Source organism: Papio anubis, chromosome X, assembly GCF_008728515.1.
Source record: "Papio anubis isolate 15944 chromosome X, Panubis1.0, whole genome shotgun sequence".
In the NCBI taxonomy this organism is placed as follows: Eukaryota; Metazoa; Chordata; class Mammalia; order Primates; family Cercopithecidae; genus Papio; species Papio anubis.
Genome location: NC_044996.1, coordinates 138755692 through 138780798, shown reverse-complemented (window position 1 = coordinate 138780798; position 25107 = coordinate 138755692). Strand labels below are relative to the sequence as shown.

Below are 25107 nucleotides of genomic sequence, written 5' to 3'. Positions count from 1 at the left end.
GCTTCCAAGCTGATACCTTAAAATCTATTTTCTGTAAATAAAAGGCGGGGACAAAAAAAGGAAAATAATGACCTTTCTTACCTCGCAAGGAGAGACACCCAATTGTTCAAACCCACATCCATGCAATCTTAGTCTTGCCTGATGATGTCATGGTGAATGAGCAGATGGGGAGACCCTGCCCAGTGGTTTTGTCATTCTTGCAGTGGGAGGTTAAGGATCAATGTTGACAGCACACTATTCCATTTCAACAAGAATCTAACATGAAAAGCCATGCTGGAAGATTGATTACAGTTTCAAATGCCATTTCTGGGGGGAAAAATAACATTTCTGAGACTTTGATTAAACCTCAGAAATTGTTGCTAGAAGCCTAACTTCAATAAAGCAAAATCCACATTTACAAAAATCTATATGGAATAGTAATTTTTCTCTAATGTGATGTTCTCTTGTGAATTTTTTTTTACCAAGTGGGATTATGCTTCATATTTCAAAGCATAAACAATAGATTTATACATTAATAAATAGTTTAAGGCATATACTAGATTTTTGGTCTAAATGTCAACAAGTTAAAGGCAAAGTCTTCAATAGGTTCAAAGCTATCTTCTTGGCTTTCTTCTGAGACCATTTTCTACTCATTTCTAGGACTTTGTATGAGAGGTCAAAAAATTGTTTCTGCAAAGGGTTAGATAGTAAATAAATATTTCCAGCTTTGAGGTACAAATAGTATCTGTCACAACTACTCAACTCATATTGTAGCACAAAAGCAGTAAGGGAGTGGAGGCAGCTGTGTTCTGATACACTTTGTATTACAGACACTGAAATTTGAGTCTTATATACTTTTCACATATCCCAAAATAATATCCTTTTTTCAACCATTTAAGCATGTAAGCCTTATATGAAAACAGGTATCAGGACAGATTTTTCTTGTGGGCCATTGTTTGTGCAAACCCAGCCCTATTCAGAAAATAGCTATTGAGTGTTTGCTATGGTGAACAAATGAGATGTGGTCTCTGCCTTCTTGATCCTTAGAGCTGTGGAAAGGACAGCTGTCACCTGAATAAATCAGGAAATAAATGAATCTATTATGCAAGTAGTAATAATTGCTATCTGGGGGAAAAGAGGTGCTATGATAGTCAACAGTGGGGGAGCCTGCTTCATATAGGGTAATGATGGAGGGCTTCCTTGCGGCAGTGATGTAAGCCGAGACGTGAGGATGGGTAGGAGTTAGGCAGAGAGTGGGAAGAAGAAAAGTGAGGAGAGAAATCCTTTAGACCAGCAGTCCCCAACCTTTTTGGCATGAGGGACCATTTTTGTGGAAGACAATTTTTCCATTGACAGGGAGGGGGATGGTTTTGGGATGATTCAAGTGTGTCACATTTATTGTATACTTTATTTCTATTATTATTACATTGTAATATATAATGAAGTAATTCTACAGCTCACCATAATGTGGAATCAGTGAGAGACTTGAGCTTGTTTTCCTGCAACTAGATGGTCCCATCTGGCGGTGATGGGAGACAGTGACAGATCATCAGGCATTAGATTCTCCTAAGGAACACACAACCTAGATCCCTCACATGTGCAGTTCGCAATAGGTTTTGTGCTCCTATCAGAATCTAATGCCCTGGCTGATCTGACAGGAGGTGGAGCTCAGACAGTAACGTGAGTGATGGAGAATGACTGTAAATAGAGATGAAGCTCGGCTCACCTGCCATTTACTTCCTGCTGTGCAGTGTGATTCCTAAGAGGCCTGGGGGTTGGGAACCCCTGCTGTAGTAAAGAAAGAACTCATGAGGCTGGGCACAGTGCTCACACCTACAATCCCAACACTGTCAGGCTGAGGTTCTGTTTAGCCCAAGAGTTTAAGACCAGCCTGGACAACATAGTGGAAACCTATCTCTATAAAAATTAGCCAGCTGTGGTGGTACACCTGTAGTCCCAGCTACTTGGGAGGCTGAGGTGGGAGGATTACTTTAGCCTGGGAAGTCAAGGCTGCGGCTAGCCATGATCACACTGCTGTCTGGGCAATAAAGTGAGACCCTGTCTCAAAACAAAACAAAACAAAAACAAATAAATAAAAGCGCTCATGTCATTTAATTATGTCAATATATGATTACCCAGCGTGTGATTATTCATCTTTTGAATGAATTCACAGGAAGAGCCCGATGCCCTTGGTTTGACTCTGCTAAGAGCCCCTCAGTTGCTGAACCTGCACACAGTCATCTCAGTAAGTTAAGATCTTCCTGAGGACAATGGCGCAAGATCATCTTCAGCTGTTCATAGCGTAAGTATGAGAGGTGCATGTGTTTGTATCTTCACCCTGATACTCACATGTTTGACTCACACGGACTGTGTGGTCTAAGTCAAGTAGTGGTATGCGGTGACCTTCATAATGGTGTTCGGGGCATTCTGATATTGCAGGGATGACATGCACATGGTGCTATTGCAGCTATCTTTCATTCAGAAAGAACTTTCCATCAAAAGGTCAAAGGGGGGCATCTGTGGGGCAAATATATTTTTATAGAGAAAGACTGTGCTAGGCCAATGTGGGCAGTGTGCATAATCTGATGAGCATAAGCAAGTGGCCTGTTACGTGGCAAGTCTAGAGGAATATAGGGATGGGGGCTTACAAATTATTTAATGCATCCCCTGGACCCTTGAGTTGGCTCTAGTTCAATCAGCAAAGGTACAGAAACATGGCACAGTGGGAAGGCTCACAGTATACCTGTTCTTAGCTGATCAGCTGCAGCAATACCTGAGGGACAGAATGGGGTCCCTCCCCTCAGGAAGAGCTCCTCCGCCTGGTGGAGGCGAGGGCTGAGGGCATACCCAGGTCTCTCCCTGCAGGAAGTTCTTTTTCCCCTGGTGGAGCTGAAGGTTGAGGGCATACCCAGGACCCTCCCTGCAGGAAGAGCTCCTCCCCCTGGTGGAGGTGAGGCCTGAGGGGCAGAGCATGGTCCCTCCCTGCAGGAAGAGCTCTTTTCACTGGTGGGAGGTGAGTGTGCATGGTGAAAGTCTTTAGGGTGGATGAGGGAAACATAGTTTTAAAAGCCTCTGCGGGGAAGAATCCCTGTTATTTCACAACTGTTCTTGGACATGTCTGCGCCACTATGGCACTATGCTATCAGAACACCAGGGGGCACAATATTTGGCCATTCAGAGCATTCATGGTTCCCGACAGCAGCTGGCTCAAAGAAGTGGGCAGAAAGATGCTTTCGGAGGAGTTATTTGGCTCAAATCAGTGTGAAAAGACTCCCAAACACAGAGACCCTGGGGCTGGGGATTCCATCCCATCCCAAGCTGGCAGTGTGTTCCCAGGAGAATGTTTCACCTCTGCATGCCTTAGTTTCCTCCTTTGTAAAAAGTGACTTAAAGACGCTGGGCCTGGTGGCTTAGGCCTGTAATCTCAGCACTTTTGTAGGCTGAGGCGGGCAGATCACCTGAGGTCAGGAGTTTGGGACCAGTCTGGCCAACATGGTGAAACCCCGTTTCTACTAAAAATACAAAAATTAGCCCAGCGTCGTGCCATGCATCTGTAGTCCCAGCTACTCGGGAGGCTGAGGCAGGAGAATCCCTTGAACCCAGGAGGCCGGGGTTGCAGTGAGCTGAGATCGCGCCACTGCACTCCAGCCTGGGCTATGGAGCAACACTCCGTCTCAAAAAGAAAAAAAAAAAGGAGGTACGGGGGATAAGTGGCAGTTTCATAGGGTGCTTATAAAAGGTAAGAGACGGCCCCTGTTTTGGGAAAATGTGGTGAAAACCTGGATAATCCTGCCAGCCAGGGCAATGGGAGCTGAAAGCGGGCTTGCAGGGTGATTTAACGATTTTCAACAGGCAGCTTCAGGGGTTAGGGATGGTAGTAGTTATGTGTCAGGTAGACTTTGCCCTTCAGGGAGAATTTGGTAAAGTCTGGAGACATTTTTGGTCGTGAGAATTTTGGAGTGGGGCGCATGTAGTGGGTGGAGGCCAGGCGTGCCGCTAACCATCCCACAGTGCACCCACAGTTCCTCACAAATCTGAAGTGTCGTGCTGAGGGCGACAGACCCTGCTCACCGCAACAAGAGGATTTAACTTAATCTTCTCTTTCTTCCTAGAATAGTCAATGGTCTTTTACTTTGAGGGATATGAGTCAGAATAAGAATTAAAGAGAACAAAAGGACAATGACCTTTTAGGATTTTTCTTTCTATTAAATTTAAACCCCATAACAGAGGATTCTCTGTCTGAAAGCAACATCCGTGGAGGCTTAAAGCCTCAGCTTACATTCATTCCTAACACTGAGCAGCTTAACAGATTCATTTTCCATTATGATTTCTGTAATTTGTTCTTTAAAAGGATTGAGTGTTCCTTTTTTCTGTTTCAGAAACAAACTTTTTGGGCGTTTTAAAGAATAATTTATTTTCTAAAGTCATTGATAATACATGGGCTGGCATGAATTTCTGACCTTGCTTTCAAAGTCTTTAGCACTGGCTAAGTAGGGTTTTATTTTTTTTTTTAATTCCTCTGGAAACTGTACATTTTGCCGGGAAATACTTTAAGTACCTTTTTTTCTTTTTGGTCATTTTAGTCTACAGGAGAGATTGACATTCTCTAGACCCAGCTAGAAGGGCTCTGAAAAAAAATGACAGATGCAGTAGCTAATTAAAACTATGCAACTGAAAGGGTTCATGATTAATTCATGATAAACTAATACAGCATTCATTGTCCTTTCTTAATGTTCTGAGATAAAGTGGGAGTGTTGCAGTGGGGGTTAAAATATTTGTTCTAAATATCTAATAACAGTGTCCATTCTATCTTACTAGCATAAAGCCATCCTCATAGAGGTATTTTAATGTGCCTCACAATTCAGAATTCAGGGTTCTTACATACAGAGTATTAAACTCTCTCCCTCCCCTAAATGGATAAAGACTTTGGAGATTGTCAGGAAAACACTTACATTGTCTGTAGTTTTCCTGATTTGTTCCCCTCCAAGGAAAAGGTTTAGTAATAGGAAAACATAATTTTTTTTTTTTCTTTTTGAGACAAACTCTCACTCCGTCGCCCAGTCTGGAGTGCAGTGGAGTGATCTCGGCTCACTGCAACCTCCGCCTTCTGGGTTCAAGCAATTCTTCTGCCTCAGCCTCCTGAGTAACTGGGATTACAGGCAAGCGCTACCATGCCCGGCTAATTTTTGTATTTTTAGTAGAGATGGGGTTTCACCATATTGGCCAGGCTGGTCTCAAACCCTGACCTTGTATGGAGGCTGGAATTTTTCAGGACAGTTTGTCAGGCAAGAGGCTAGAGAATGGGAAAGGCTGATTGGTACCATCCGTGAAGAAATCACAGAGGTATCAAAACTGTCTTTGTGCGCCAAGTCGGTTCCTGCATGGGGGTCACTGGTCCGGGTGACATCACTTGTTCCACCAGAATGCAAAATCTGAAAAATATTTTACATACCAGGCTTAGGTTTTACAATAGTGATGTTGTCTATAGGGGCAATTAGGGAAGTTACACATCTTGTGACCACCAGCTCCATGACTCCTGAGCAGTAAGCAGGTTAGGAAGCAATGACGAGTTATCATGCAACTATGTGTAGGTCTTAGCAGAATGCAGGTCTCTCCCACAAGTGTAACCTTGGGACCATTCAGTGGTTTTACAAAGGTGGTTTTGGTTCCCAAACAAGGAGGGGTAGTTTTGGGAAGGGACTGTTGTCATCCTTGCTTTAATGTTAAACTGTAAACTAAAATCCTCCCATAGTTGGTTTGGCCTACCCAGAAATGAGCAAGGGAAGTTAGCTTGCAACATTACAAGCAAGATGGAACCAGTTATGTTAGATTTCTCTCACTGTTACAGTTTTTGCAAAGGCATTTTCAAATTCCTGTTGCTTTGTTACGTGATGCAGTCACACATCCCTGGATGACGGGGATACGTTCTGAGAAATGCACTGATGGGTGATTGTGTCACTGCGTGAACATAATAGAGTGTACTCACACAAACCTACTATACACGCAGGCTGTATGGCGTGGCCTATTGCTCCTACGCTAAAAACCTGGGCAGCATGTGACCGACCGTACTGAATACTGCAGGCAGTTGTAACACAATGGTAATTATTTGTGTATCTAAACATAGAAGGTACCGTAAAAATATGGAATTATAATCTTATAGGACTACCATTATAATCTTATAGGACTACCATTGTATATATGATTCATCGTTACCCAAAACATCATTATGTAGTACATGACTATATTTATAAAATAAGTATGGAAACCGCAATGTTTCTTTTCCATGTTGCTTCTTTATGTAGTATTCAGCACGTGGGAGATTTTTGTCAAGAAGTGCATTTAGAACTTGTCTTTGGTAATACCTGTGCCACCCTCCAAACTGCTCAACTTCTACTTTTACCCAAGACAGGGTACACATGACAGCATAATCACTGCTGAATACAATCTCCAGAGTTGTCTCAGGGTTTATAGACATAGCAGTGGATTTCACACTTCCCATTCTGTGTTTGTCTCTGCATGGTTTGCAGAATCAGGATTAACACAGGTGCTGTGGCTCTGTGGACCTGTGAATTAGTGCAAGAGCAACAAAGCCTGTCTTGCTTTTTCTCGGCAAGTACACTCTGGCTTCAGAATTGAGAATAACTTTGTTATATGTTTTAAAACATAGTGTGTAGAAGTGCCTAAGGAAGAAAACATTGCATTTATAAGAAGACATCTTACAAACACTCCAGCCAAACACTTAATTTGCTATCTTTACATCCATTCTAGTGAAAGCACTTAGAATGCTTGACTTTATGTGCAGTGCTTGGCAAACTGCTCCTGTTGGAACCCTCAGGGTTCCTCAGGCTGCTCCTGGGAGCTTCTTCAGCCCTGGGGGGAATTGTCAGAGATTTAATTCCACTCACTTCTGTAAGAACAACACTGATTTTCATCTCTATTAGACATTCTTATGGACAGAAGTTCCTGTTACTAAAAACAATGACAACCACTGCTTTCTCTACCTGTTCTGTTTTATAACAGAACGCAACACTGAAGCTGAAAGATATTAAGCTGTTTACCTAAAGACTAGATAAGGTCTGTGGATAACCTCTCCTGTATCTTAGGCATGATTTCTTTAGCTTAATTATTGCATAGCGAAGGAAAAAATAATTTTTCCTCTACCCTTTCTGAATTCTTATCTAGGACAGACCCTTGTAACAAAACGCAGATAAACAAGAGAAAACAAATAGAAGTTTGTTAACATGGATACCTCCTGTATATCTGGGCAATATCCAAGGAATATTGAGGAAATCTCAAAGAAGTGAAAGAGAGAAAGGTGTGGGAAGGGACAGTTATGGAGAAGTAACCAGGAAAGGTATGGTAAACCAGGGTAAGGTTGGCTATGCAGATTTCAGTTGGTGCCTTCTCCAACCTTAAGAGTTTTTAGTGATTCAGCCTTCCTTCTCTTCCACTACCCTGAAGGAGAAACCCTTACAAATGCAGATTTCTTTTACAGATGTAAATCTCTCTTAGAAAACAGTAACTTCTACTCTGTTTTAAGAGCTTCTCCTGTGTCTGCAATTACTCAAAATAATTCTTATGCCAAAGAGGCATATTGTGGGGTGATGTATTCTTGTCCTTTTTTAGTGTACTGATGTAAAAAAAAAAGTGATATATGCATATGTATGTATACACCTCTCTCTCCACTGTCTTCTACACTGTCTAGCCATGGGATCCACACCACCAGCACTACAACTACCAGTGACCACCACAACAAAGAGATGCACGGATTTTAGTGGAAGAAATTATTTTTAGACTCAAAGATCTTTAATGCAAACAATCTGAGCCATCTTTCATTTGTTTCTTAGCTGTCTCTTCACGTGTACCTGTGTCTCTATCTGTATTTTGGACACCTTGGGCTGAGTCATCTTCATCTCTTAGGTGTGCAACACTCTGGCCTCCTGGTAATCTGCCTGCATCCATCAAGGTCTCCCTCACCACCAGCAGTCAGAGACACCTTCTCAAAACCCAGACCTAACCCTGCCACTGGCCCTATTGGAATGCTTTGATGGCTTCCCATTGGAAGGAAGGTGGAATTTCAGAACCAGGCCTGGGTGGGTCTCCGTTGTCTGCCTCCTACCTTTCTTCCTACTCTCAGGTCCTCCCTGCATCTGCCTCCCCCTGGCTTTCTTTTTCCCCATCAGGCAACTTGTCTTAAAACCTGTCCTACTACCCAGGCTGTCTTCCCCTCAGGGCCACCTCCCTAGCCAACTCCTCCTTCCAGTAGGCTTCCTTCCTCTCTTTGGCTAAGTAATGCCCACTCCATGCTCCAGGCACTCTTGTTGCATTTGCAGTTTCATACTATTTCTTGTGTGATTATTTGTCCAATATAGATTATTTGAATAAGATCTGACTTTGCAAATACATTGCAAAGCTCTATGAAGGCAAGACCATGCAGTGCATCCTACTGTTACAGGAAAGGGGTCCCGAGCCAGACCCCAACACAGGGTTCCTGGATCTTGTGCAAGAAAGAATTCAGGGTGAGTCCACAGTACAGAATTTGTTAAGAAAGTAAAGTGGTGAAAGTACAGCTATTCCATAGACAGAGTAGGGCGTTCCCTAAGGTAAGAGGAGAACGTGTTCACTCTAGGTACAGTACTTATTTATATATAGGATAAAAAAAGATCATGGGGTGATGTGCTCTGCTACAGGGGTTTGTGATAAAGGATTAATTTTCTTAATTGCTATATTTTACAAGAATCGATATTATTACATTTAAAGCAAAATTAGGAATGCCTCTGTTCTCAAGATATCAGGGTATTAGGCCACTCCCAATTCTGGGTCTGTTTACTAAACATTATTAATCTGTTCCTTTAACCATAAGCATCTAGAGGCTAGGAACACCTAACTTTCTGGGAGTGCAGCCCAGCAAGTTCCAGCCTCATTTTCCTAGCCCTCACTCAAGATGGAGTCGCTCTGGTTCAAACCCCTCTAACACTATTGTATCCCTACAATGCACAGCGTGCCTCAGTAGATGTTTAGTAAATAACTGCTGAATACATGGATGAAAAAAAATGGTTTCAATGCCATATTAATACAATACTGATAAAAATTATATACATTTGGATTTCAGTCATATAGGCAAAAAACAACTTTCTGATATGATTTAGCCAATAACTGACACCAATATAAAAAATGATCTGTAACCCCCCAATGGATTCTCCTTGCACAGGTAGAGCTTGTTTATCCAGACAGAAATAGAGAAAGAATTGAATGCACACAGAGCCAGTTAAATGGAAGACCAGAGTTTTATTACTCAAATCACACTCTCTCTACATTTAGAGACAGAGTTTTTTTTTAAGGCAGATAGGGAGTTAGGAAGTGGGGAATGCTGATTGGTCGGGTTGGAGATGAAATAATAGGGGCCCAAAGTGGATTCTTCTTGCTGTCTTCTGTGCCTGGGTTAGATTATAAAACTGGTTGAGGCAGATTCCTGATCTGCATGGCACCAGCTGGTGCATCAGATCACAGGGTCTAAAAAACATCTTGAACTCCAATCTTAGGCATTCCAATAGTGACCGTATCCCTAGGACCATCTGGGGAGGTTGAGAGTCTTGTAGCCTCTGACTGCAGGACTTCTGAGCCATACTTTCTAAACCTGTGGCAAATGTGTTGTCCTACAGAGGTGGTGTGGTCCCCAGGCAATAATGGGATTTGTTTCCGGAAAAGGCTGTTACCATTTTTGTTTCCACGTTAACACTGTAAATTCCTCCTATAGTTAGCTCAGTCTGTGTTCAGGAATGAACCAGAGCAGTCTGCAGGTTAAAGGCAAGAAGGAATTGGTTAGATCACATCTCTTTCACTGTCGTAATTTTCTCACTGTTTTTGCAAAGGCAGTTTCAGATCTTTAACCCTGTCTGGGGTTTCACAAACTTTAGCCTTGTTCTATTGAGTTTATATCCTCAAATAGGGTAAAGCCTAATACCTGTTAAAAGATTTTCTCCAGTTAATCTACCCAAGATTCCAGAGGAAGCAAAAACGTCTGCTGCCTGGCAGCAAGTTTTTTTTCTTTTTCTTTATAGAGTTTTAAATTAAGGTCCATGAATTTCCTGCCATATTTTCCTGTCTGCTTCAGCTGCCTTACTGACAATCACTTAATAAGTATAGCAGTTCCTTAGTTTATACTGCATGTGAGATAGCTTGCTTATGAAAATAATTTTTTCTATATAAAATTCATATTAAATCCTCCATTTTAGGAGTGAGTTCTATAGAAAGTTCTGTGGAAATTCTCTATTTTAGGAGCGAGCCTGCAATACAGTTTTCAAATACAGTATTATATTTGAAGTCAATCAGGAAGTGATCTATCTATACTACAACTTCTCATCATGTTTCAATGTACGATGTTGGAAGAGAGTAATGAAGTGTCCAAAATTAGATTGATTTTATAATTTAGGAGCACAGCCTTCTAATTTTACAATAATAATCAGTTGACAAAGAATGGTTAGTATAATACTTGTGTTAATCGATCCTACTTTCTATCTCTGTTTTATTAAAATCAACTCCGAATGTTATGGCATAGTAGAAATTTACCGTTTATGATAATAAATAGTGTTTTCACAGTTTCCCCTTCTCTTAACATAAAACTTAGGTTCTTGCTTAGACTTCTAAATATTTATGACTGTTTTAGTTTTTGGGAGTCCTTAGGGATTTTGCAGTTTCTTTCCAGGGACTGAGGGGCTTTGCTGTATGTTTGTGTAATATTTCACACCTGATGAATGGAGAGCCAGTTGATATTAGTCATCTGTCAACTTTATTTCAAGATTCCAGTATTCAGAGTGGGGATTGATTAAGTACACAGCCAATGTAATATACATTTACAATAATGAATCAAATGTCAATAATGAATCAAATGTCATTTCCTTGCTTATGTTCTTTGCTTTTTAAAATAAGGCCCAAACCAGTTATTCTGAGATCCAAACTTCGACTCTTCCATAAATTTGTCTTTAAGGACATTTTTCTTTGCTAGGAAAAAAAAAAAAAATTACCTAATAAAATCCTTAGCTTTGGAGACATCACCATACAAATGTAAAAGATAAGTGTGTGAAGCACATTTAATAACACTGAACCTAATAATGATAACTCAAACTCATTTTGATTTCCTATCTGCAAACCACACGTTTGAAGTATTAGAAAACTTTGTGAACTTTTTTTTTTTTAAATAATACTGTTGTGTACTTTATTTCAAATATTATCCTAGGTCCTCTTGTATGAGAATATCTAGAATCAGTTTAGTCTTTAATTCCTAGTTTTCTTCTTACTCCTTTGAAAAATATTATTTAAGTAATGTTTTTTGTTTTTTACTGCTAACTCCCCAAATTTGTTATAAGTAATATTTTTGATATTTTCTTTCATCGCATGTGGGAAGATTCAATAACTATGATGTAATTTCTTTAAGAAAAATTTTTGTCATACATGTCAGAAATTTTGAAATCCCATATAGTAACTCTAGACTCTCAAATTTCAAATCATATTACGACATCTCTGATGGAAAAACATGCTTCAGCTTTCTCTGCCTCCAACATGTAATTGATAACCTCGTGTTCTCATTTTGAGAGGTAGAACTAGTGAAATGGGGCCAAGCAAATGCTAAAAACAATAAAATGAGCTCTCTTGCTGTCTTTGGATGTTTCTTGGACCAAGCATGAAAAAGATGGATGATACAGAAAGGGAGGAGGGGAGATGATTTTTCGTTTGTGTATTCAGTGACGGGAAGGAGATGCCAAGGACAAAAACAGATGCCCCAGTGCCACAGTGAACATATTTCCTTAGCTCTGAGTTTGTTAGTGGGGGATTCTGTGGATTCACACCAAGAACGGCAGTCCAAGCAAATTTTGTAGTCTCATCTGACACATTTCTCCAAAGCTTAGCCCTTCTCAAACTCTCATATTTCAACCACTTTGCCCCGTTTCCCCGTTCACCTGCAAGCCACACATGACCCTCAGCACATATGACAAGAGCTGTCTTGCCACATGCAGTTTGCTTTGCTACCCACTGTTTAAATGAAGCCATATATAAAACCATAAACTGGCTAGATGGGTGGATGAATGGATGGCTGGCTGGCTGGATGGATGGATGATATACAGACAGGCAGATATGTAGATAAATGATAGATCAATGGATGATAGATAGACAGACAGACAGCTATACAGATAGATGATGAATGGATGGATAGGTAGATGGATGGATAGATAGATGGATGCATGGATGATAGACAGATTATATAGATAGATGATGGATGATAGGCAGACAGATATGTAGATAGATGATAGGTGGATGGATGGACAGATAAATAGATGGATATATAGATATATACATATCTAGGTTGATATATAGATTGATGCCAGATAAATGGATGGATGGATAGATAGATAGATAGCAGTTTCCATTTCTGTACTTTTATGGTTTCCATGTTGAGAATGTTCTCAAAGGGACATGTTTGTGGTTAAATTTTCTGAATCAACAACAAAGATCACTCCTTCAAGGATGCTCTCTCAACATAAAAACCCAAACCAATTTTGTGTTTTTATAGCCTCTCTTTTCTCACACACATACTTAACTTATTTATTTTTTTGGCCAGAGTTGTGGCTTTATGAATCAGTATTAGAGCCATTATTATTATAGAGAAGGGTCAGCGGGCCCTCCACCTACTGAATGAGATTTCATTTCCATCCTGTCTCCTTTCTGCTTGTGCTGTGGGAGGGATGTTCTTTCATCACATCCTTTTTGCTTTTCAAAGGCGTTCTTCTCGACAGTAATCCACTCACAAGTTGTTACTGCTTCATGGTTTGTGTAGATGTGGGAGATCCGCTCTGCTTTAGGGAACTGCGCCAGAGGTTTCATGCATTTGTTTGTGATCACTGATCTAGAGACTTCCAGCTATTTGAGTTTCAGGGATATAAGAACAGAGAAGCCTTTAGAGAGTCCAGACCTCAGCCCTCCTCAGAAGAAGGACTTGTCTATGTTTGTTGCTAGGATAGACCCCTGACAACATGGCCACCTGTTCTGTTTTCTAATCCACGATGCTCGTAATGGTTAATTTTAGGTGTCAGCTTGACTGGATTAAGGAAGACCTAGAGAGCTGCTGAAGCGTTACTTTTGGATGTGTCTGTGAGGGTGTTTCCAGAGGAGACTGGTGTGGCCAGCTACAGAAATGAGGGCTGTCATTGTCACAAGTATTTTCTCCCTATTTTGTTAAGAATACATCTGTGTATATATATAAATATATTTAGTATCAAGATAAAACATAAATACATGTATTTAGCAAATATCTTTGTTTTCATTCCTCTCTTACTCCTTTATTATGTAACATAAGGTATATTGACTTTATATCAGTATATGATATGATGGTTTGTGTTTTCCTGTTGAGAGCGTTCTTGGAGTATCTTTGTTATTGACTTAGATATTGACTTAGAAATTTTGACCACAAACATGTTTCTTTGAGAACATTCTCAACATGGAAACCACAAAAGTGCATATAATATATAAACCACTCTATTGACTACCTCTCTATCAGTATTTAAGTATTATTAATTTTACCTCATGGTATTTAAGTGATGGGATATCAGGAGAAGAGTCAGTATCACCCAAGGGCTTGATCTCCTCTTCCCAGGAAGGGGATTACTGCATTTTCAGCTGTGTGCAGAATGGTTACATCATGTTAGGTGGAACTGTTGTAACTTTCTTATCTTCATTTGGAAATTAAGTATGGTTTAAGGAGATGCTTATGGGTGCGAAGTTGATGATGGGTGGATTTGTGATGGTTGATTTTAGGTGTCAACTTGACTGGATTAAGGGATACTTAGAGAACTGGTAACGTGTTCATTACTTCTGGGTGTGTCTGTGAGGGTGTTTCCAGAAGGCATTGGCATGGGAGTTGGTGGACTAAGTGGGGAAGATCCACCATCAATGTGGACTGGCACCATCCAATCAGCTGGGGGCCAAGATAGGACACAAAGCAGAGAAAAAAGTTACCTCTCTCTCTTTCTCTCTCCATCTCTCTCCCTGTGTATCTCTATCTCTGTGTGTCTGTCTGTGTCTATCTCTGTCTCTCACTCTCTATCCATGTCCCTGTCTCTCTGCGTCTCTCTCCCTCTCTTCGTCTCTCTCTTTCTTTCCCCGGTTTTGTCTCCCTCCTTGCCTCTGTCTCTGTTTCTCCCTGTCCCTCTCTTTCTCTCTCTTCGAGCTGAGACACTCTTCATCTCTAGCCCTAGAATATTAGAGCTCCAGGCTCTTCCACTCTTGGACTCCAGGATCTATGCTACCCACGCCACAAGTTCTTAGGCCTTTGGCCTCAGGCTGAGAATTACTATACTTAGAACATTCTTCCATGGGGCAAAAAACTCTAAAGATTAGAAATCTGTGTTAGTTCATTTCTCTACAACAAGTATTTATTAGACACCATGTGCTTAAAAAATAGGGACTAAACAAATTTCTCTAAAAAAAGGAACCTTGTTAATTTTTTCTGATTATATGACAAGGGACAGCTGCACAGGGATCAGAGCTCATTAAACTGAAGTTCTCTAAATTAGGGTTTCTTCAGGCCAACTGTAAGCCCAAGTTCATTTTCTTTTTATTCCCATTAGTACAAATTATCATATTTGAGAAGCATTATAAATTTAACTATGACACTTTCTCCGTCAGTAGGAATACAATATGATTAAATTGTACTTTGTAAACTGTTTTTTTCTGTTTATAAAAGTAAGTAGAACATTTTATATATACAAGAATTTATAAAGAATCATATAAAACCACTGGTAGCTCTGCTCCCTGCAAACTAATCCCAAATAAAGTGATATCGTCATTCTTTCCAGTTATGTGTATGCCTTTCTATACAAACATATGCACATGAAACAAACATATCCATATCCATATGCAAATATATATATATATATATATATATATATATATAGAGAGAGAGAGAGAGAGAGAGAGAGAGAGAGAGGGGGGGGGGAGAGAGACAGGGTCCTGCTCTGTTGCCCAGGGTGGAATACGGTGGCACAGTAATAGCTCACTGTAGCCTCAAACTTCTGGGTTCAAGCAATTTTCCTGTCTCAGCCTCCCAAGTAGTTGGGACTACAGGTGTGTTCTACCACGCCCAGATAATTCTTAAATTTTTTGTAGAGATGAGGTCTTGCCATCTTGCGCAGGCTGCTCTCAAACTTCTGTCCTCAAGTGATCCTCCTACACTTGACCTCCCAGAGTGCTCGGATTACAGGCATGAGCCACTGCACCTGGACACATTGTTTTTTTACATTTATGATGATGTTGCCTTTATATCATGTTCGATTCTGCCTTTTACACCCTAAAATTATACCATGAGGTTTTATATATGACAAAATATTCTTCAAAAATTGAGAATATTTTAGTGTGTAATTTATTTTTTCATCAAGTCTCCTACTTCTTAGTTTTCTAACCCAACTGTTGGCATGCCGTAATATTTGCCAAATCAGTGGGTTAAAAACAGCATTTTCCTTGTGTTTAAACTTTAATTTTCTTTGATTTCCTGGTGAGGTTGAACATTTTCCATAATTGTATTAATTTATAATTGTTTTCTCATTCATCATTTGTCTTTTGCCATTTTAAAAAATAATAGGATGTTGATTATTTTCTCTGTTGATTCCCCTTTTTTCCTTCCTTCCTTCCTTCCTCCCTCCCTCCCTCCTTCCCGCCCTCCCTCCCTCCCTTCTTTCCTTCCTTCCTCCCTCCCTCCCTCCTTTCCTTCCTTCCTCCCTCCTCCCTTTCTTCCTCCCTTACTTCCCTTCCTTTCCTTCCTTTCCTCCTTTCTCTCCATCTTTCTTCTTTCTTCCTTCCCTTCCTTCTTCCCTCCCTCTCTTCCTTTTTTCTCCCTCCTGCCTTCCTCCTTCCTTTTCCCCCCTCACCTTTTCTCTCTCTCCTTCCTTCTTTCATTCCTTCATTTTTCCTTCCTTCCCTCCTTCCCTTCTTTCTTCCTTTCCTCCCTCTCTCCATCTGTCCTTTCTCCCTCCTTCCTCCTAACTTCTTCTCTCCCTGCCTTCCTCCTTTCTTTCCTTACCTTCTTCCCTCCTCACCTCCTTCCTTCCTTCTTCTCTGCTTGCGTCCCTTTTTGCCTTCCTTCTTTCCCTCCTCCCTCCTTCCTTCCCTCCCTCTCTTGCTCCCTAATCAGTTACTTATGATACCCTTCTGCACTCTGAGACCATGGATAATCGTGATTGTTTTGCTGAGCTGTTTTGTGGCCCCACATGGCCCTAGGCCAGGCACTGCTCAGTAGCAGAGCTTCAGTTGCCTGTTGTAGACACACTGGTGGGCTTGGGCATGTGTGGTACCCAGACTCCATGGACAAGGGAAGAAGAAATATAAGATTTGGGGCTCTCGTTATACCTGATGTAAATGACGAGTTGATGGGTGCTGACGAGTTGATGGGTGCAGCACACCAACATGGCACAAGTATACATATGTAACAAACCTGCACGTTATGCACATGTACCCTAGAACTTAAAGTATATATAAAAAAAGATTTGGGGCTCTCTGTTAGTAAAATAAACCCCTTGGGCAATTGCACGATCATCCATGCTAGCACAGGAAAGCTCTTAGCAGGTGTTTCTCCTTCCAGTTTACTTTGAAAGAAGAGGGGGCTTTCCCTGCCTACACACCAACATCCTGATTTCATAGTGAGGAAGAGAAAGAATGGGAATTTAATCATTGCAATTATTATTCATCATTTTTTGTTGTTCCCCCCAAGCTAAAAGTGACAACTCTGTGCTGTGGTTCTTTGGGGATCTTGCATGTGAGAGTGCAACCATAGAAAAGGACATCAACTGGGCATGAAGGCTTCCTCCCCATACTGACTAGTAGCTTGCTTGGGAGCAGAGACCTTCAGCTTGAGGAGCAAATAGTGGGCACTCAGTGTATTCACTGACTTTATTCAGGGGCCAATGCAACTGTGTCTGGAGGGGTTGGCTGGTGTAAAACTCTAGGTTGGAAATTATTTGGTTTTCTTTTTCTTTTTTTTCTTTCCCTTTTTTTTTTTTTAAGACAGGTTCTTGCTCTGTTGCAAGAGCAAGGCACTCCAGGCTGGAGTGCAGTGACCTGATCATAGCAATCTCTTCCTCCTGGGCTCAAGTGGTCCCCTCACACACCACCACCATACCTGGCTAATTAAAAAACAAATTGTACAGACAAGGTCTCTCTATATTGCCCAGTCTGGTCTAAAGCTCCCAGGCTCAAGCAGTCTTCCTGCCTCAGCCTCACAACATGCTGGGATTACAGGTGTGAGCCACCACTCTTGGTGGAAATCATTTTTCCTCTGGATTTCACAGTCATTGCATGATTGTCTTGTACCACTCAGGTAAAGGCCTGAGTGGGTACAGGGTACCCACTCAGGGTAAAGGCCAAAGCTGTGATTTGATTGTATGTAAGCCATCCACCCACTGTACCCCCAATGCACTTAGGATTTTGTCTTGGTCCTCTGTATCCTAAGGGTCCATGAAAATGGGCTTTGCTCTGGGTTTATTTTCCTTCATCGTTGTGGGCCCCCAGGTCTGTTCAATACTGAGATTCATGCCCTTCAGGTCTAAAACTGTTTTGTTTTATTGCTTTGGTAATATGTCTCTCTCTCTCTCTCTCTCTCTCTTCCTCTGGAATATCTATTAGCTGAAGATTGGGCCCCTGGTTATGATATCCTAATTTTCATGTATTTTCTCTCCTGTTACCTATCACCTTGACTTTTTGTTCCAGTTTTCTTTGAGATGTCCTCACCTTGATCTTCCCAGTATTATGCTGAATTATTTCATTTATCATGTTCTGCATTTCCAAAAGTTCTATTTTGTTCTCTTAATGTACGTTTCTCATACCATCCTTCTATTATTTACTTATTGATCAATCTTTTCTTTTCTTTTTTGATTCTTTGATTGCTGTCCATATATGACCAGCCATATGACATTGCTAATAGTTAACCATATTTTATCTACAAAAATGGCAATTTCAAATGATTCATCCTATTACTTTGATAAAGATATGTTGTCTCACATATCAATAATGAAAACCCTTCTTTTTCATTCCAAAGCAACATAGAACTGTGTGATCCAAGGGCCTTAAATAAGAGGCATTCATGTATCTGTATGCATAAAATTTAAATCCCAATTTAAGGAAGTACTAACCTGAAAGCTATGCTGAAAGATTTTGTTGTGAATTTGATTATTATTAGATATATCATCTCTACCCAGTGGTCATCAGAGAAAAAAAAACAGTTACTTAGTTTAGGTTTGGCAAACAAAATTGATACTTTTTCTGTACTCCATTTTAATGGCTTAAAATTTTCATTAAAAATTACACCTTGGGCTTGGGGGCAATGGCTCATGCCTACAATTCCAGCACTTTGGGAGGCCAAGGAAGGTGGATTGCTTGAGCCCAGGAGTTGAAGACCAGACTAGGGAATATGGCGAAACCCCATCTCTACTAAAAATTTAAAAATCACCTGTAGTCTCAGTTACTCAGGAGGCTGAGGTGGGAGGATCCCTTGAGCCTGGGAGGAAGAGGTTGCAGTGAGCTGAGATTGTACCGCTGCACTTCAGCCTGGGCAACTGAGTGAGACCTTGTCTTTTAAAAAAAAAAAAAAAAAAATTACACTTATTCCCTCATACAAAGATAATACATTTTAAAGAGATGCTGATTGATTTTTCTGCATTGCCCAGGAGTTGCATTTTTATTCAAGAAGTAACAACTAGCACCCTGTCCTCAAATCTCTTTTGCATTGCCGACATGAATTTGTTGGCATTGTCTTCAAGCATTTCTAGGATATGTGCAAGTCATAGAGATTAAGATTGTACCTGGAAGTACAGGATTGGAGAATGGTGGTTAAGTTTTAACAATTCAGTCAAGAAATTCTTTGTTATGAACACTTTTAGGCCTGGAGGAAGTTTAGAATTTTCCATATTGATTGAATTTATACATATTAATTTTTTTCTAAATGATGTCATGAAAGGGTCTTTTAGGTAATGATGAAATAACCAAGTCCCAATAGGAAGATTTTGCCATATGGTACAATGTAATGATAGGGAAATTCAAAGTATTTTAATGTCGTAAACCAATTTTGAGCTTTAATGGAAGAAAGATCATTATGCACAAATGAAACTGCATATATATTTTGTTATGTTTTTGTAAAATCATTCATAATTATAAACTGGTCAGGAACTTAACAAGTAACTAAAGACTTATACTATAACTGGACAGAAAGAATCAGCTACTCAATAGCAGGCTGAAGGGTACACATACGTTTTTAATATCATGACTTGTCCACAAATTGATATGTGAAACTATTTTCCCTATTGTGCTCTGCTTTAGGAGATGAGATGATTGTGGGGGGCAAAAGAATGGTTTCCCAACCTCCTGGTTTGCAGGACAGCAGGAAAAAAACAGCCATTCAGTTGGATGTTGTTGGAATCAACAACAAAGAGCCTGAAATGCTCATTTCTCTATTATGGTAAAATCCAACATTTGCTTCGCATGCAGTGATACAAAGCAGTAGCATTTGCCGTGGAATTTGCAATACAGTGAAATATGAGCTAACGAAACTTGGGCATTAAGCTATTCCTCTCCGAGAGATAATGAGTGTTTCTTATTCTTCAACCCTTTGTACTTTATTTTTTAAAAGTCTTTTTGTTTATTTTTAATGAAAAAAGATATGTTTATTGTAAAAAAAAATCCAAAAATCAGAAAAGCATAGAGAAGAAGCATATGACAGTGGTACCATCTATACTCACCATGGAAACAGTTTATAGATATCATTCCAGAATTTTCTATGTGTAATATATAGACATGGCAGGTTACCATTCATTCCACTTTATAATTTTGTTTTTATAAATATTTTATGTTGATATAATTATAGACTCACAAGTAGTTATGAAAAAACAGTACAGAGGAGTCTCTCCCTACCCTTTACCCTGTATTCTCCAGTGATAACAAAAACTGCTGTTTTTCAGCAGATCTTTTTTCTTATATTTCTAGACTTGGAGATTCCTGAGTAGATTCAAATAATTTCTGTCTCCACCTCCTTACTTTCTCTCTCGCTTTCTTCTTTCTTTCCTACCTTCCTTCCTCCTTCCTTATATTTTTCCTTTCCTTTCTGTAATCTCCAAACACTGCTATAACATGGTTTTTTTTTTTTTTTATTTTTTTATTTTTATTTTTTTAATTTATTTATTATTATTATACTTTAAGTTGTACGGTACATGTGCATAACATGCAGGTTTGTTACATATGTATACTTGTGCCATGTTAGTCTGCTGCACCCATCAACTCGTCATTTACATCAGGTATAACTCCCAATGCAATCCCTCCCCCCTCCCCCCTCCCCATGATAGGCCCCGGTGTGTGATGTTCCCCTTCCTGAGTCCAAGTGATCTCGTTGTTCAGTTCCCACCTATGAGTGAGAACATGCGGTGTTTGGTTTTCTGTTCTTGTGATAGTTTGCTAAGAATGATGGTTTCCAGCTGCATCCATGTCCCTACAAAGGACGCAAACTCATCCTTTTTTATGGCTGCATAGTATTCCATGGTGTATATGTGCCACATTTTCTTAATCCAATCTGTCACTGATGGACATTTGGGTTGATTCCAAGTCTTTGCTATTGTGAATAGTGCTGCAATAAACATACGTGTGCATGTGTCTTTATAGCAGCATAATTTATAATCCTTTGGGTATATCCCCAGTAATGGGATGGCTGGGTCATATGGTACATCTAGTTCTAGATCCTTGAGGAATCGCCATACTGTTTTCCATAATGGTTGAACTAGTTTACAATCCCACCAACAGTGTAAAAGTGTTCCTATTTCTCCACATCCTCTCCAGCACTTGTGGTTTCCTGACTTTTTAATGATCGCCATTCTAACTGGTGTGAGATGGTATCTCATTGTGGTTTTGATTTGCATTTCTCTGATGGCCAGTGATGATGAGCATTTTTTCATATGTCTGTTGGCTGTATGAATGTCCTCTTTTGAGAAATGTCTGTTCATATCCTTTGCCCACTTTTTGATGGGGTTGTTTGTTTTTTTCTTGTAAATTTGTTGGAGTTCTTTGTAGGTTCTGGATATTAGCCCTTTGTCAGATGAGTAGATTGCAAAAATTTTCTCCCATTCTGTAGGTTGCCTGTTCACTCTGATGGTAGTTTCTTTTGCTGTGCAGAAGCTCTTTAGTTTAATGAGATCCCATTTGTCAATTTTGGCTTTTGCTGCCGTTGCTTTTGGTGTTTTAGACATGAAGTCTTTGCCCATGCCTATGTCCTGAATGGTACTACCTAGGTTTTCCTCTAGGATTTTTATGGTATTAGGTCTAACATTTAAGTCTCTAATCCATCTTGAATTAATTTTCGTATAAGGAGTAAGGAAAGGATCCAGTTTCAGCTTTCTACTGATGGCTAGCCAATTTTCCCAGCACCATTTATTAAATAGGGAATCCTTTCCCCATTTCTTGTTTTTCTCAGGTTTGTCAAAGATCAGATGGCTGTAGATGTGTGGTATTATTTCTGAGGACTCTGTTCTGTTCCATTGGTCTATATCTCTGTTTTGGTACCAGTACCATGCTGTTTTGGTTACTGTAGCCTTGTAGTATAGTTTGAAGTCAGGTAGCGTGATGCCTCCAGCTTTGTTCTTTTGACTTAGGATTGTCATGTTATAGTGAACTGAGTGAGTTAAAACAATGTAAAACAATATAACCTTACAGTTCTGGAAGTCATAAACACAAAGTGGGTTTCACTGCTGTAAAATCATGGTGTGGGCAAGGCTGCCTTCTTTTCTGGAGGCTCTAGGGGTTGAATTCCTCTTCTTGCCTTCTCCGGCTTCTAGAGGGTTCCTATATTCCAGGTTGGTAGGCCCTTCCTCCATCTTCAAGGTCAGCAGTGTAGTGTCTTCCAGTCTCTCCTCACCTCCTTCTTAGAGGGGCCTTTGTGATGACAGTGGGCCCACCTGGCTAATCCGGGAAGTTCTTCCCATCTCAAGATCCTTCATGACACTTGCCAAGTGCCCTTTGCTATGTAAGGTAAAGTGTGTGAGGTGCCAGGGATTCGGTTGTGGGCACCTCGGGCCCTGACCATTACTTAGCCCACAATATGTCCCTTTCTTCTTTCTGTTTTGAGGTTGGACCATCCAGCCAATAGATTCTGGACCTTTTTTACATGTAGGGGTGGTGCCAAGTCTTGCATAGCAGGTAACATTAAGTTGTAGTTCAATCAATATTTGTAGATGGAATTAAAAACTGAATTGCAATACAAAGATTAATACCACAGATTTTAAAAAATATTTATTTTCATATTATGTATTTATATATAATTTTATATATAAATGCATATATAAGTATTTATGTAAATATATTTATATATTTATACTATTATATAGCATAAATGTTTTATTTTAAATAAATATTTAAATATTAATATATTTAGTTAAAATATAATTAAAAATGAAAAAAAATTTTAATATAATTTAAAGATGATTTCGAATACAGATGAATACTACAGATTTTTAAAAATATTTATTTTCATATTATTTATTTTATATATTTTATTTTTATTTTTAAAATTTTTTTCTTTTGTATTCCTTCTAAAAAAAATGGGATACAGGTGCAGAACATGCAGGTTAGTTACATAGGATACGTGAGCCATGGTGGTTTGCTGCACCTATTGACCCATCCTCTAAGTTTCCTCCCGTCACCCCCAACCCCCAAACAGGCCCTGGTGTTTGTTGTTCCCCTCTCTGTGTCCATGTGTTCTCAATGTTCAACTCCCACTTATGAGTGCGAACATGCAGTGTTTGGTTTTCTGTTGCTGTGTTAGTTTGCTGAGGATGACGGCTTCCAGCTTCACCCATGTCCCTGCAAAGGACGTGATCTTATCCCTTTTTATGGCTGTGTAGTATTCCGTGGTGTATATGTACCACTTTTCTTTATCCAGTCTATCATTGGTGGGCATCTGGGTTGGTTCCATGTCTTTGTTATTGTAAATAGTGTTGCAATAAACATACATGTGCATGTGTCTTTATAGTAGAATGATTTATATTCCTTTGGGTATATACCCAGTAATGGGATTACTGGGTCAAATGGTATTTCTGGTTCTAGATCCTTGAGGAATCACCATACTGTTTTCCACAATGGTTAAACTAATTTACCTTCCCACCAACAGTGTAAAAGTGTTCCTATTTCCCCACAGCCTCACCAGCATCTATTGTTTCCTGACTTTTTAACAATCGCCATTCTGACTGGTGTGAGATGGTATCTCATTGTGGTTTTGATTTGCATTTTTCTGATGATCAGAGACTATGCATTTATATATATATATATTTATACACACACATATTTATATAAATATAAATATATTTATGTATTTATACAATTATACAATAAAAATATGTTTTATTTTAAATATTTAAATATTAAATATATTCTATATTTATAAAAAATAGATGTATAATATATAATAAATATTTAATACATATTAAATATATAAATTGATGTATTCATATTTATACATAAATGAATAAATATTTTTATATTAAATATATAATTATAAATAAATCAATGTATATATAAATGTATATTTAATATATACTAGGTGTTATATGTTAAAATATATATTAAATCTATAAATATTCCTTTTAGTACTTTATTTTAATAATAACTTTTTAGGTAAGATATGCAAATAAATTTCTAAACCAAATATCCCAGCCTGAGATCTCTAGCTTTGGATAGAAAAGCCTTTACTTTTTAGCAAAATTAATTTTTTTAAATGAAAAACAAAAATTATATTTAGGGTATACAACATGACATTTTGTTTTATGTATATATGTATGTGTGTGTGTGTGTGTGTGTGTGTGTGTATGTACGTTATGGAATGGCTAAATGAAGCTAATTAGCATGTGCATTACCTAACATACTTTGTTGGTGGAAAGAACACTTACAATCTACTGTTTAGTAATTTTCAAATATCCAATGTGTTGTTATTCACTACAGTCATCATGTTGTAGGGAAGATCTCTTGAACTCTTGCTCCTAAGTGAAACTTTGTATCCTTAGACCAACATCTCCCCAGTGAAAAACACTTTAACATTCACTCCACTGTATTCATTTTCTATTGCTCCATAGCACACAGTGGCTGGCAACACCTGTGTATCATTTCTCTGGGTTCAGAAGTCTAAGCAAGGGTAGACTTTACCCTACTCAGGGGATCACCAGAATGAAATCAGGGTGCCAGGTATGTTGTGTTCTCCCCTGAGCCTCCTGGTGCTATTCCAAATTCAGTTCATGTTGGTGGAATTCAGTTCCTTGTGGTTCTGGGACTGAGGTTCCCACTTCCTTGCTGCTGAAAGTCCTGGGCCACTAGTGATTTCTAGGTCTGTGGACCCCACAGGGCGTTCACATCATCACTATCAGCTTCTTTGTGGACACTGGTTGGTGTCCAGCATCTCTCTCCGACTTCTGGCCATCTTAGAATTCTGCCTACTACTCCCACCGAATTTTTCTGGGTTGGCTGGGCCTTCCCCCTTGTAGAAAGTTGCTCTGCAGGGAAACCACTCTTTTTGTTTTTCCCACTAGTATTTCTCATGTTCCACAATGTGAGTATATCTGTGAGATGCTCCAGTTTCCTGGGACACCTATCACTTTGCTAAGATTTCCAACAGGCATCAAAGTCTCTACTGGTGGGCTTTGAGGAGAAGGCTGACCTGTTCTTGTGCCCCAGAAGGCACTGCCTATCTTTCTTTATTTTTTAATCTCAGGGCTAGAGTCATCCCTGCCCTGCCCAAAATGGGAAAAGGGCATCTCTTCATAGAGATCAGAGCTACATATAAAAGCCAAACTGGGACCGAATCTAAACACCTGCATTTCCTTCCTCCTCCCCTTCCTTTCAGGGCTTCCTGCTGCAGAACAGGGGAGCAGATACGTGTCAATGTATTCCTTTCCCTTTGTAGCCTGTCCATTTGGGCCAGTCGAAATCATTCAGCAATGCATAAGAGAAGAAATATAATATGTGCTGATGTCCAGGTGTATGCAAGTGATAATATGACTAATGGAAGATGTGAACTGAGAAGGGGATGTGGTTATTAATGATTACTTAGGAAAGAATTCTGGG

At 39.6% G+C, this 25107-nt stretch overlaps 1 protein-coding gene across 3 annotated transcripts in view; it reads left to right on the top strand.

Annotated features, from left to right (window-relative positions):
* The window catches only part of STS (steroid sulfatase), a 211852-nt gene that overhangs the window by 41090 nt on the left and 145655 nt on the right, over nucleotides 1-25107 (top strand). For all 3 annotated transcript variants that reach the window (XM_009197146.4, XM_009197147.4, XM_009197148.4), the window contains exon 2: nucleotides 2153-2281. In XM_009197146.4, coding sequence (XP_009195410.2) covers nucleotides 2250-2281 — 32 coding nt within the window. In that variant the 5' untranslated portion in view covers nucleotides 2153-2249. The remainder of the gene's footprint in view (nucleotides 1-2152; nucleotides 2282-25107) is intronic.